We start from the raw sequence: 14665 nt of genomic DNA on the forward strand, positions 1-14665 counted from the left end.
TCTGTAGTCACGCCCACCCTGTGGAACGCCCTCCCATCAGATGTCAAACAGGTAAACTACACAACTTTCTGAAGACACCTGAAGGCAGCCCTGTATAGTGAATTTTTTTTAAAAAATGTTTTATTGTGTTTTTATAAATGCTAATACCCAGGGCAACCCAGTCAGATGGGTGGGGTACAAATGAATAAATTTATTATTATTATTTTATTGGACTGCTGGCAGCATACTTGTGGAAATGAACATGCTCCTGTGCAAAAGGGAGAGAGAGAGTTTTGAATTTGGAACAGGAATAACTGCATTTAAACCCTGGCTCAGTTATGGGTTTACTCAGACAAATCACATTGTCTTAGCCTTTGTTCTTCTTTCTGTATATCATGTGAATAATAGCAATCTAAGTTAAAGAGTTGCTACGATGACCAAAAAACCCCCCAACTGATTGACATGGACATTTCCATCAACATGCCTTGAATGCAGCCCTTCAGACCACTTCTCCAAGCCACTCCTAAAACCACACTCCCTCTTCCCAGGCCAAAGCCCTCACCAGCCCTGCTCCATGGCCTCCTTTAATGCTGCCAACTTGCTACAGGGCCTAGTCCAAAGTATTGGTACTAACAAATAAGGCCTATACAGCTCAGGATTAGGTTACTTAACAGGCCACCTTTTGCTTTATATACCCTAGCATCTGCAATCTGCAGAAGAGCTTCTTCTGCAAGTTCCAAACATCTCAGAAGCCTGCTGTACAGTAATATAACAGTTAACAAGGCCAGTGGGGTATGGGGGAAAAACCCCAGCATAGAATATTGTAGGTGGATAGTATTTTCTGTGTTAGTTACTATCAGGGCTTTTTTTTCCAACCAGAACTTGCTGGAACTCAGTTCTGGCACCTCTCAGGTGAGTGCCATTGCCATTCTAAGAGAAAGAGGAAGGTGTTCATGGTGAGTTTCGGTACCTCTTTTTCTAGAAAAATAGCACTGGTTGCTGTGTTTTATTATAATAACATATATAAACATTTTTTTCTACCCTATCAACCACTCTGGGAACATAAATAACTACAGGGCATACAGGTCAGTGAAAAGAAAACTGTGCTAGGAGATATTTGAACTTGGATGTGCATTCAATGCATGTTCATGTTCTGTATATTCCTCTCTCCACTTAGCTTGTGCAAGACTGCATATCCAGCTGCCAAATATATATACATTTACATATACTGTGGTACCTCGGGTTAAGAACTTAATTCGTTCTGGAGGTCCGTTCTTAACCTGAAACTGTTCTTAACCTGAGGTACCACTTTAGCTAATGGGGCCTTCCTCTGCTGCCATGCCACCACCATGCGATTTCTGTTCTCATCCTGAAGCAAAGTTCTTAACCCGAGGTACTATTTCTGGGTTAGTGGAGTTTGTAACCTGAAGCGTCTGTAACCGGAGGTACCACTGTACATACATACATGTGTGTGTCTGTATTGCACTGGCAGAATAAAGCCCAGAAAGGTTTGAAATAACCTGTACCAGCCAAACAACATCAACAACAACCCTTAACAGAAATTGACCCTGGTGGATTACCACTGCCTTATCCCTATTGATGAATTTCAAATTATACTAGGAATGCCATCCACAGTGATGGGAATACTATTTGTACCTTGGGTGCTATTATAACAGATATTTGTGTTCACACTGGCTCTGTACCAGTAGAAACTGGCACCATGATGTGCTCTGCTAAGAAGCACGTCTATTTCAAATGCTAGCTATAATTGTGGCATGCAGTTGGCAGTAATTTTGTATAGCTGACTCGGGTGTCATAGGCTGAGGGCCCAATAAGGTAGTTTGTCTGCCAAATTTGTAGAGGATGTATTTGTCATTGGTGGTTGCCAGTCCAGATAATGTGTTTTTTACACACACACACACACACAACAACAACAATGGGAGGTATCTCTTGCTCTCATCTGCTGCACTCCTAATGATTTTGTAGGAAATTGCTGATAGAGGGGATTATATGTGTCACTGTATTTTCCCTTGGAAAACATCTAGTTAAACTCTAGTCTCCCATATAGTTAAAACAAAATGGTCTGCCTTCTTTGGCCATTATGTCAAACATTTTTGTGGATCCCTTTTAACTCACCCTCCATTAACTGCACCTATTTATTTCACCTCTAATGCTAACAGCATTATGTGTCAGAGCAGTGAAGAGGGGCATGTTTTCTCCCACTCGGCCCACCACAACTAAACAGTAAAGTCATTTTGTCCCATTTCCCTGACACAATTTTCATCCAAAGAGTGCGTAGTCTATTTACAATAAATCTAAGTGCACACAGCACCAGGCAAATGTGCTTTCTCCTTTAAGAGGTGTAATTACACAATTAAGCATAATGGCTAGTAATAATAAAACACGATGTGGGAAAATATAGGGTACGCATAACCGGAAACAAAACTCTATGAGGCTACACTGTTAGTAATTGCTATTTTCCCTCTACCTAGACAGACAATGATGGACAAGGCAGGGGAATTAGTGACATACACATAAAGCCTCATTATTACCTTCAAGAGCACAAGCCTACCAGCTAGTCTTTTATGCACAGTTGTTAGAATAAATTGATGCCAATAGGTCACAACAGTTAGAATAAAAGCAATTAAAGTGTGTTGGAGTGTAAACTAAACTAAAAATGAAATCAAAAAGTTGACGGAAGGGTGTACCTGGCCAGTTCTGAGCCACTGCATTGATGCCTTAGTGTGTCTGTCATTAGGATTCTCAATGAGTGCTTGACAGATACCCATGTGTTTGCTGATATTATAGCTGAGCTATAATTCTAATGTTCTCTCCCATGTTGTCCAATTTTCAGCAAGCAAGAGTGTTAAAGTTTCTAAAATGAGAATGGTAGAATCTAAAGTTTGCCTTAAGACATGGCCTTTGGCCTGTTTACCACTATGAGGAATACACTATGTGTATGATAAATGGTTCATATATATCCCTATACAGTGGTGCCCCGCAAGACGATTGCCTCGCAAGACGAAAAACTTGCTAGACGAAAGAGTTTTCCGTTTTTTGAGTCGTTCCGTAAGACGAATTTCCCTATGGGCTTGCTTCGCAAGACTTGCGAGTTCTTGCGAGTTTGTTTCCTTTTTCTTAAAGCCGCTAAGCCGTTAATAGCCGCTAAGCTGCTAATAGCCGTGCTTCGTAAGACGAAAAAACCGCAAGACAAAGAGACTCGCGGAACGGATTAATTTCGTCTTGCGAGGCACCACTGTATCTGTAAGTTCTAGGGCTCAGCCTTGATATTAGCCTGTTGGAGACTTGTCCCACACTGACCCACAGTTGTCTATCATACATAAGACTCTCTCCCTCCAGATGTCTCAGTTCACAGTTGTTGATTCTATACTGTGACTACATTTTGAAGTCAACAATTAATGAGAAGATCCAGATGAAATCTGCTGTATAGATCCTAGCCCAACCACAACCATTGCTCAGCTTGAACTTGATACATCAGAGGCAATTTGTTAAATACCTGTCAATCTTTGGGATTAAAAGTGTTCCACATTGCACTGACCCACATTGCTCATTGCTGCTGGGCATGAAGGAAAGTGACCTGCACAGTTTGGCTTTGCCCTGCCCATCACTGCTATGCAGTCCCCAACAGATTACCTCTGAGAGAATGCTGCCCTCAAAGGGGAAAAAAGGGGTTATCCCAGCCCTGATTCTGTTTCTCGTGCTGGGCAAGCTACAGTTTTCCTGAATTTCCACACAAACATGCTATGACCAATCTTAGAGAGCACTTGAGGAAGCTGCTTTTTAAAAAGGCATTGTTAACTTCAACTACATTTTAAAAAACAACAACCCTGTTGCCAAGGGGTGTAAAAAGAACAACAGGGTAAATATGCATTCCAGGGTTAAGGTCCGCCTCTTATCTGGCAAGCATTGGTGTGAATGTGACGCAGTAAGATTGAATAACAAGAGCTATGTCTTACAGTGTAACCGGTTGATTCCTTTCTTTGTTCAAAATGAACAATTTCAGCACAGAACATGTCATATTAATTGTTCTTTATGGGTGCAAATCTCAATGCTTCATGTCACTAATTAACCCACATTATGAAGGTTTGTGGGAGAATGCAGAACTGAAAGAGAAAAAGTGCCTTTGATTAAGCTAATAGGATTTGGGTGAACTGACTCTAATTCAGCAGTATTTATTACCACAGAGAAGACATGAGCTAGTCCCACCACTGCCTTTATTAATCTCTATGCAGGATCTTTCAAGAAGATTAAAAGCACTACACGGTCACTAGCCAATCTTAAGCATCATTTTATTTAGCTTATTTACCCTGTTCTATAGCCTCAAGAAGCTCTAAAATGGCTTGCAAAATATTCTCACAATAAAATCTAATTCAAGTCCAGTATCGGGAACAACAGCAACCCTGTGCTTATATGGAGCCACGTTTACTTTTTCTTCTTCTGCCCTCACCCTTGGTCTTTCCTTGTCTTAGGACCCTCGTACCTATGGGACCGCCTCTCCTGGTATGCCCCACGGAGGACCTTAAGGTCCATAAATAGCAACACCCTAGAGGTCCCAGGCCCTAAGGAATTTAGATTAGCCTCAACCAGAACCAGGGCCTTCTCAACACTAGCTCCGGCTTGGTGGAATGCTCTGTCTCATGAGACCAGGGCCCTGCGGGATTTGATTTCTTTCTGTAGGGCCTGTAAGACAGAGTTGTTCTGCCTGGCCTTTGGCTCAGAATCAATTTGATTCCCTCCCCCTCTTTCTTTTTTCCTTTCTCCTCCTGTGATGAGGCTGCATTTTAATGTTTTAATGTTGTATTTTAATCTTGTTTTTTAAGTTGTATTTTAATCAATTTGTTTTTATTATTGGTTGTTAGCCGCCCTGAGCCCGGTCTTGGCTGGGGAGGGTGGGGTATAAATACTTTTATTATTATTATTATTATTATTATTATTATTATTATTTCTCTACTAGGCAAGAGCTCTCATTGAAGACACCAGAGGTGAAGGGATGGGGACAGGAAACCAAACCAAACCTCACTCGGCAAGTCTTCCCATACTGGCACCAGCTGTCACTGAAGACTTCTGAGGCAAAGGAATGGGACCAAACAACTGAAACTTGCTCACCCCCATGATATCCAGTCCTGTGTGTGTGGAAATCAGTCTTGGTTCTGAGCTTTTTTTGTGTGTGAGGTGGTGGAATATATCAGGGGAGATATGTGCTTAGTGGCTGGAGAGATGGAATGCGCAAATGCTGAGTAAAACAAAGAGAAGAAAAATGTTTGTGACTTGGCAGGGCATTGCTTAGGAAGGAGGGGAGTGGGCAAACCAAATTAATCTGGTGGGAAAGTAAAATAATAGGAATGCAAAAATGTATTAAAATTCTGACCTTCCTCCTCCTCACGTTTCGTCTTATACAGTGGTGCCTCGCAAGACGAAATTAATCCGTTCCGCGAGTCTCTTCGTCTTGCGGTTTTTTCGTCTTGCGAAGCACGGCTATTAGCGGCTTAGCGGCTATTAGCGGCTTAAAGAAAAAGGAAACAAACTCGCAAGAACTCGCAAGACGTTTCGTCTTGCGAAGCAAGCCCATAGGGAAATTCGTCTTGCGGAACGACTCAAAAAACGCTAAACCCTTTCGTCTAGCAAGTTTTTCGTCTTGCGAGGCATTCGTCTTGCGGGGCACCACTGTACTGCAGATAGATCCCCCCCTCATTTGTCACTATTTGTGGAATGTTAATGGCAATGCTCTACCGAAGCCTAGGAATAAAATTTCTAAATTTATAATTTTGATTCCTTTTTTATTAAAAACGTAAACCTAGTAACATTTCAGACACTGCATTCTGTGTCAAGCCTACCTGCTCCACTTCATTGCCTGCGTATTGCACTGCTTCATTATGCGGTTCTTCCAACATTTCCAAGTTTAACTCCTCTATGAATTCGTTCCTTTCATCATCCAGCCATCCTTCTTCCAGCTGTAAAGAATATATTAGTACATTACTTTCGGTTAGTGGGGAATGCATGCTAAAATAAGGTAAACCCAAATGGCAATGCCTGACTACTTCTTTTTTTAACATAATGACTCTCTTTGGAATACTGTGGTCTTGGAGCTCATCTCTCAAAAAGGCAGGGGGGGGGAAATGATCATTAAAAAAATTGGACTCTTAGGCCTTTTATCCCTTTTTGAAACATATCACCGATTTTCTCTCATAATGAGGAGGCTTGCATGCACAGAACATCATTTCCTTTCAAAATGTGCAGAAGGCATACTGCATAATACCGAAGCTGTCATGTTCTTTACTTCTAAGGGTACCAGCTTAAAAGAATCCAGAGATACTAATATACGGCCATGAGACAATTGGCTTCTTTCTCCCTAACAACCTCCACCCCAGTGTTATGCCTCACCGCCTGAACCTCAACAACATCCTCATTGTGTATTTCAATCACATTTGTCTTATTGATTTCTCAGGTAAACTTCCAGTAGCAGCAGCAGCAGCAGCAGCTACAACCACAACAACTACAACAACAAAAGAGTAATTGATTGACAATGTGCCTTTAAGGCATGTTTTGTTTTCCAGCTGTTCCTTAGGGATGCGTTTCAAAAAAATAAATAAATAAATCAGGAAGTACTACTTTAAAATATGTTGGTGAACTAACTTGCCTGAAACAGAATGAAGCCAATTCTGGGCAATTTAACCCAGAGCATTTTCTGTGTGCATCTGAGTAAACTTTTCTGTATAGAAAACTGGGGGGGGGGGGGGGATACATATAGTAGGAAAGAGGAATACTAGAAGAAGAAGAAGAAGAAGAAGAAGAGTTTGGATTTGATATCCCGCCTTTCACTCCCTTTAAGGAGTCTCAAAGCGGCTAACATTCTCCTTTCCCTTCCTCCCCCACAACAAACACTCTGTGAGGTGAGTGGGGCTGAGAGACTTCAGAGAAGTGTGACTGGCCCAAGGTCACCCAGCAGTTGCATGTGGAGGAGAGGAGACTCGAACCCGGTTCCCCAGATTACGAGACTACCGCTCTTAACCACTACACCACACTGGCTCTCTATTGACTAGTGTCAATATTCTTCATATCAATTGGATAAGTTGAAAGAGTTTTTGGTAAATAAATCCAGCCATCCTTGCTGGATTCAGAAGTAGACACTCAGGAGTTAGATTGTCCCTGTTTCAAGTTCAGGGCATGGATATAAGGTAAAGGGTAAAGGGACCCCTGACCATTAGGTCCAGTCGTGACCAACTCTGGGGTTGTGGCGCTCATATCGCTTTACTGGCCGAGGGAGCCGGTGTACAGCTTCCGGGTCATGTGGCCAGCATGACTAAGCCGCTTCTGGCGAATCAGAGCAGCGCACAGAAATGCCGTTTAACTTCCCACCGGAGTGGTACCTATTTATCTACTTGCACTTTGATGTGCTTTTGAACTGCTAGGCTGGCAGGAGCAGGGACTGAACAACAGGAGCTCACCCCGTCGCAGGGATTCGAACCGCTGACCTTCTGATCGGCAAGTCCTAGGCTCTGTGGTTTAACCCACAGTGCCACCCACGTCCCTCCAGGGCATGGATATTAGACAAGAATTGTAATGGATATCAGATTAATCATATTTACTACTGGTTGCTTCCTATTTGTCAGGAACTACTTTGTTAACAACAGTTTTATTCTACTAGATCCTTAATGTGCCTTAACTTGCTTTTTTATTTTACTGAAAGAAAACCTAAAGCATGTAGAGACATGGGACACATTTCCTGTTTTTTTAATCGTTAGTTCAGATGAACATAATCAGAATAGGGCAATTTCCAATCTCTACGTCTAACCCTCTATACCCATAACTTTCATTGTATTGTCACTGAATGGTGAATGATAGCTTGGGAAGAATAATAGGAAAATATGTAGCTGACTTACTCATAATACTCTTGTCTTAGATTAGGCAAGAATATCTTAATGATTATTATATAAAGATTGGTGGGGGTTTTTCTTTGCTAAAATACATGTATGAGAAAATGAAAATTTACAATACTGCAAAAAAAGAGAAAGGATACTCTCAATGATGGCCCTCCTTCAAAACATCGATCTAGAACATCGTTTCTATGTCAAAGATTGTAATTACTAATTACCTACAAATCTGAGCTCACAGGCAAATATAGAAATTCAAAACAGCAATATTTTATAAGGATTATATACATGTATATATTTACAGTGCTTATATTCAGAGGTTAGCTTTTTAACAGCACTATCCTATGAATGTCTACTCAAATGTAAGCTCCACCGAGTTTTGTGGGACTTACTCCCAGGTATGTGTGCATAGGATTGCAGCCTAAGTCAGTGTTTGACTTCAGACAATGCAAGTACAATGCAAGTACTTAGTCACATGCTTAATTTAGGGTGTAGTTCTATACACACTTAAGCTACACTGAGAGGATGGTCTAAGACCACCCAGAGAACTTCATGGCTGAATTGGGATTTAAACATGGGTCTCCCCAGCCCTAGTCCAATACTCTAACCATTACACCACATCAAAAGTGCTTCTAGATCCCACTCCTGGCAGAATTAGCATGGTTGAAACAGTAACTGTAACAGGATGTGCAGTCCCATTGCGGGAATTTAGAGCTACTTTTGTTATTTTGTATCAACCACAACCGTTATTTTGTATCAACCACAACCATGATGGCCATGCAAATTTTGCTAGCAATAAGCAAGGGCTGAAACGGGTGATTTGCACTTGGCTGTAAATTGTATATCCATAAAACACTATGTCTGGATGTGTCATTGCTGTACTTTCTCGGTCACTTCTGTGCCTTGATAATTTCTGTGCCTAACCAAGAAGCTTGGAAACCAATGCCTTCCAGATATGCTTTGCAAATTAGGATAACATCTTTTCTTTTCCCTTGACCGTTTTATCCACACAAGAGAGGCAAGAAGAGACTAATGCTAGGCCCCAGGTAGTCATTGTTTGTTGTACAACTGAATCCCGAAAGACAGATGCATCACTGATATAAAACCCCTTAAGAGCCTATAAGCAGAATGTTTCAGCAAGCCATTTATAGTTTCAGAAAGTTATCTAAGCCTACAAGAGCCACAGCCAAGCTACATAAACCTGAGGTGAATTGCTTTCCTCTGCCATACTATACAGCTGCTTTTATCAGCACCATTTAGAATGTATAAGACTATAAAGGAAATATATGCTTCGAACTGTGATCCTCTATAACTACACTAGTCAAAGGAAGGCTTTCAGGTGACACTGAATTACATTTATTCAATGTAATTTATAGAGATTGTGCGGTTACCAGTGCTGAAAAATATCAGATCAATAACACAAGAAACAAGTGGCAATATAACCAACTTTGCCTGAACCAAAGACAGATGGATACAATAGGGGCAACAGAACGTCCTTTTTGCTTTGTAGCAGGATATAAAAGGAAGTACAACTAGGTGTTTTTCTTCAACTATTCTCCCTCCTCCTTTTAGGAATCTGCATACTAACTCTGCCTTCCAAAATATGGAAACATTTTCACAAAGCAGAAGAACCGTTTTCCGTCAATGAATGATGGTTATTCATATTTGCTACAGACCTTCAAAAATACGATTCGTTCTAAACTGTGCATGAACATGATATTGTAATTCCAGTGTACAGTTTAATACTTGGTTTGCGGTGTGGTGAAACTTCCTTGTACTTATAAATATTCTGGAAATATGACATGGAAATCAGAAAAGCAGCCCATATTGGAATTTCAGACCAACTTATATCATATGAAAAATCAACATGCATTTTCTGCTACATATGGGCAATTTCAATATTTCTTTGTGTTTGGTTGTGTATTTTACTAGACAATCAGCTGCATTCTTATAGGTACGTATGATTTTAAAGACTCATTCAGCTAGTACAGTGGTATTCAAGCTCCCTTTAACTTTGCATCTGCAACTACAAAACAGTAAAGACCATCTATTCTCATTTTCTCCATTCTGACAGGAACTTCTGCATTGTCATTTCCCCGCCAGCTGTTCATTATCTGCGGATGGCAGTGAATGTATGTGCCCTGCGAAACACCCTCATTCTCAATGCATCTATTTACTCTAACCTGCATCTCTGGTCTTGCTACCAGCAGCACAATTTTCTTGCATTCGTCGCTGGAGAGCAATGCCACTGCCTCCTCCCGGTTCTGGACATCTTGGCCATTTATCTATAAAACAAATGAAAGTGGCACATTAGTTTCCATTTCCACAGCGCAACACACAATATAGAGCAAATATCAGCTCATTTGTGGCAAATGTATGGACAATGAAGCTCACACAATGGGCTCATCTTCAGCCCCCTCAGTGGTAAGTGCCTTCACTCAATTATGCGCTTACTGTAAGAGCCATATCGATCGTTGAAGGATGGCGGACATCAGAGGAAGCAGTTATGTTCATAAATGTCCAACCTGCGCCCTGGCAACATACATCTAGCAACACAATTAACCAGCCCTTGACAGGTGACGTTCATCTTTCTCTGTTCAGAGTAATGGAAGTGTCAGTCTGAGATAATAGTGCTGGTGGAAGCAAGACTGGTAATACTACAGCTGAAATCAGTCATACTGGAAGCTTAGAGAGAGCCAATTAGAGGTCTACAGCATTATCTCTCACCAGGCAATACTTACAGGCCACTGCTGATTGCTGTTTCATTTAATCATTTGATATTTGTGCGTGCGCCCGAACACACATGGACAGACACACACACACTGGGTGCCAAAATTCATACTAGAGGCTGCAAATCCCATACACCCTTACTCAGGAGAAAACCCTGTTGAACACATTGGGACTTCTGAGCAATCATGTATGCTGTGCACACTTAAAAGTGAATCTTCAGTTGTTGCTTTTTAACTTTCCAAGCACAACTTTGTGATAATGCCAAACAGTAGCCTGTGTTAACTATTTCTTAATGGGTTTGGCAGCAAATCCAGGGACCAGATGAACAACATACAAAATTGCTCATCTTTGAAATTCAAACCATTCTTCTTATGTGAGCATTAGCAGAGAAAATTGCAGTATCTTTATGCAGCGCAGCCAACCTTTTCCCATATCTTATCTTTCCATTTGCTTTTTTCATGAGCCTTTTTCAAGGTGTATTCCCTCACATGATCATGTGATGGGGGCAGGTGGGTATAGTCCCCCTCCACTGCACCACTACTGCTTTTCCCACAGTCATCCAATGCGCAGAGGCAACAGTGACACACACTTAAAAGACTAGAGCTAGGGAACATGCCACTTTGCTTCCAGATGTGCAGTGGTGATTATGGAGGGGGAAAGAATGCCTGAACAGAGTTACAGTCATGGCGGGGAGAAAAAGAAAAAAAATAATACATGAAACATTTAGGACATCTGAAACTGAAATTTGCAAATTTAATTTTGGATTAATTGGGAGGTGCCAATGTAGGGCTCTCCAGTTGTTCTTGGGCTGCAACCCCCATCTTCCCTGACCACTGGACAAACTGACTGGGGCTGACAGAAGTTGGAATCCAACAACATATGGAAGGCAACATGCCAACTACCCCTGACCTGCATTAACGCATCAAACATAAAGTGGCTGGTTGTAAGAATAATTTTGGACAAAATATATATCTCATCTCAAACCTCCAGGTGTTTGTATATGAAGTCACCTGTGTACATGAACTCTCAAGTCAGCATTACAATCTTCTGTTCAGTTCAGAGAAACTGAAGAACAAATCAGCAGCGTATGAAATTAAGAAGCTAATTGCCTTTTAATAACTCATAAATTTATTGTATGAATGCTTTAAAATATATCATATTTTTCCATGTATAAGATGCCCCCATGTATATGGGGACTCAAAATTAAGAAAACACCCCTCAGCACTACCCGTATATAAGACGAGCCCCAATTTTAAACCTATTTTTTTTGGTAAAAAACCCATAGTCTTATACATGGAAAAATACAGAAAATATATTTACTGCAACTTCCTTAATTGTGTATGGATTCAAAGGAGTTAAAGTATCTTGAAAGGGACCTCAACATTTTCACTTTATGGTTGCAACCAAAATCTATGAAAAATGTTTTAGAAACAGTTTTAAATTTTGTTTTATATCTATTGCATATTGGCTAGGGGATATTTAAATAAGGTGATTAATAAATGGAATGCATAAATGAGCGAGTGAATTAATAAATAAACAGGGATCTTCCCCCCACCTGCTGACTAGCTATGGAGGAGAGGGGCTCTTTTATGCTTTCGTTTTTTCTCTCCTACGGATTAGCTATGACTTGCCTGCCATACTTCCTGAATTCCAGTATAATCAAAATGTTTAAAATAATTTGTGATGTTTAAAATAAAATGTGATGCTTGCTGCAGCTTTCAGTTATCTCGGTTCATTTGCCTCTTTTCTCCTGCCCCTGTTGCCAATGCCTGCATTCAGAAAATACTGCAAAAATGGAATCTTGATGCAATTGTGCATAAGACTGCATGAGTAAGACTACCTTGGTGTGGCATTTCATCAACAAACAGAAATGCACATGGTGCATTTTGGAGGAACGGTGCACAAGAAGCCCCTAGGCAGAAAGCACACTCTAACAATGACATTAAGTTTGCTTTCTTGCAGTGTTTTTCTACTGTGAACTTATCAGCAACAAGGATGAGCAAGAGGGCACAAATGAACTGGAGGAGGAAGGCCTGGCTCCAGATTCTTTTTTGTGGGGAAGGAAGGGAAAGGCATCATGGGCAGTTTGCCACCAATGGGCCACTGTAAGTGCCAAACAATCTCCGCTACAGTTCCTTGGTCCCTCTTCTGTTGTATCTTGCAGCCTTGCCCATCCCTCAAAGCAGTGATGGTGCTGTAATGGACCCATGAATTGAGCAGCTTCACTTGGCTGCTGGCCAGAGCTAGGAAATTCTGTAACTGAGCATGCAGGAGAGTAGCAGGGCAGCAGTTTCAGGCATCATCAAAGGACTCCAACGGAAGTGGGCCCTACCGACACTGTGCCTGGGAGGAACTGAAACCCCCACATGCACTGCATAATTAAAAAGTTGGAAAACAAAAATGGAACAATGGCAAATCCCAAGTATGTAAGTCCTCCTTTGACACAAGGCCACATAATTTGGAACTCCGGTATCCAAAGAGAAATTCAGATGGCAGATGTTCTACTGCGGCAGACTTTGTGTCACTATTGTCAGCTCAATATTGTCTGCACTGACTGTCAGTAGCTCTCCAGGGGGTCAGGCAGGGTTATCTCCAAGCCATCCATGAAGATGCCAAGGATGGAACATGGGACGTTCTGCATGCAAAGCAGATGCTCTACTAGTGAATAGCCATTCCTCGAGGACGTTTTGGAAGCGCCCATGACTACAATGGGTTGTGTACTACAGCCATAATCCTGTGAAATAACTATGTAAAAATCCAACAACTATATATTTCATCATGTTGGAATGGCTGCATAAGTGAATAGTAATGGCAGTTTACAGTGGTACCTCGGGTTACATATGCTTCAGGTTACAGACTCCGCTAACCCAGGAATAGTACCTCGGGTTAAGAACTTTGCTTCAGGATGAGAACAGAAGTCGTGCTCCAGCGGTGCGGTGGCAGCGGGAGGCCCCCTTAGCTAAAGTGGTGCTTCAGGTTAAGAACAGTTTCAGGTTAAGAACGGACCTCCAGAACGAATTAAGTATTTAACCCGAGGTACCGCTGTATTTGGAAAATTAGACAAACACAAGGAAGCAGTTCAGCATCCTGAGAATTTGGCCTGCAGAATGCTGCCTTTTAAAATAATTCTTTTCACATAAACCTAGTATAATAAAATTGTCAGATTCCCTTGCTCTGAGTTATCTCATCCATAAGAATGGGTACTGAGCCAGCACATTGTCCAATATGAAAGGAGAATCCTAACCACAACTCATTTTCTGTTAAACTTAATGATCAGATTCCAACTCATATATCACATTGCCACACACATAGAAGCATAGAACCAGAGAACAGTAGAGTTGGAAGAGCTCCCCAAGGGTTATCTAGTCCACCCTCTGCAATGCAGGAATCTCAACTAAAGCATCCGTGACAGATTGTCATCCAACCTCTGCTTAAAAACCTCCAAGGAAGGAGAATCCACTACCTTCCCAGGGAATCTGTTCCACTGTCAAACAACCCTTACCGTCAGAAAGTTCTTAATAATAATAATAATAATAATAATAATAATAATAATATATTTATACCCCACCCATCTGGCTGGGTTTCCCCAATCACTCTGGGCGGCTTCCAACAAAACACTAAAATTCAATAACCTATTAAACATGTTTAGTCAGAATATCATTTCCTGCAACTTGAACCCATTGGTTCAGATCCTACTCTCCAGAGAAGAAAACAAGCTTGTTCCATCTTCCATGTGACAGCCCTTTAGATATTTGAAGATGACTGTCATATCTCCTCTCATTCTCCTCTTTTCCAGGCTAAACATACCCAGTTCTCTCAACCGTTCCTCATAAGGCTTGCTTTCCAGACCCTTTATCATCATGGTTGCCTTCCTCTGCACATGTTCCAGCCTGTCAGTATCATCCTTAAATTGTAGTACTCTAGGTGTGGTCTGACCAAGGCAGAATAGAGTGGTACTGTTACTTCCCTTGATTGGGACACTATGCTATCTTAAATCCCAATTCTATCTTCTGCAGCATTAGCTATCCCTCCTAGTCTGGTGTCATCTGCAATTTTATATCATG

At 41.3% G+C, this 14665-nt stretch overlaps 1 protein-coding gene and 1 long non-coding RNA gene across 6 annotated transcripts in view; one reads left to right on the plus strand and one right to left on the minus strand.

The window, feature by feature from the left end:
• LOC308486084 overlaps positions 1 to 5780 on the plus strand; it is an 80489-nt gene extending 74709 nt beyond the window's left edge. Inside the window, exons 4-5 of the long non-coding RNA XR_013990932.1 lie at positions 4955 to 5401; positions 5676 to 5780. This is a non-coding gene — a long non-coding RNA (uncharacterized lncRNA). The remainder of the gene's footprint in view (positions 1 to 4954; positions 5402 to 5675) is intronic.
• Positions 1 to 14665, minus strand: part of PDZRN4 (PDZ domain containing ring finger 4) — a gene marked incomplete at its 5' end in the record, with an annotated part of 251105 nt that overhangs the window by 2262 nt on the left and 234178 nt on the right. For all 5 annotated transcript variants that reach the window (XM_081022321.1, XM_081022320.1, XM_081022324.1 and 2 more), the window contains 2 exons: positions 5835 to 5951; positions 10055 to 10156. In XM_081022321.1, coding sequence (XP_080878447.1) covers positions 5835 to 5951; positions 10055 to 10156 — 219 coding nt within the window. The remainder of the gene's footprint in view (positions 1 to 5834; positions 5952 to 10054; positions 10157 to 14665) is intronic.

This window comes from Podarcis pityusensis (assembly GCF_964106645.2).
Source record: "Podarcis pityusensis genome assembly, chromosome: 10".
Classification (NCBI taxonomy): Eukaryota; Metazoa; Chordata; class Lepidosauria; order Squamata; family Lacertidae; genus Podarcis; species Podarcis pityusensis.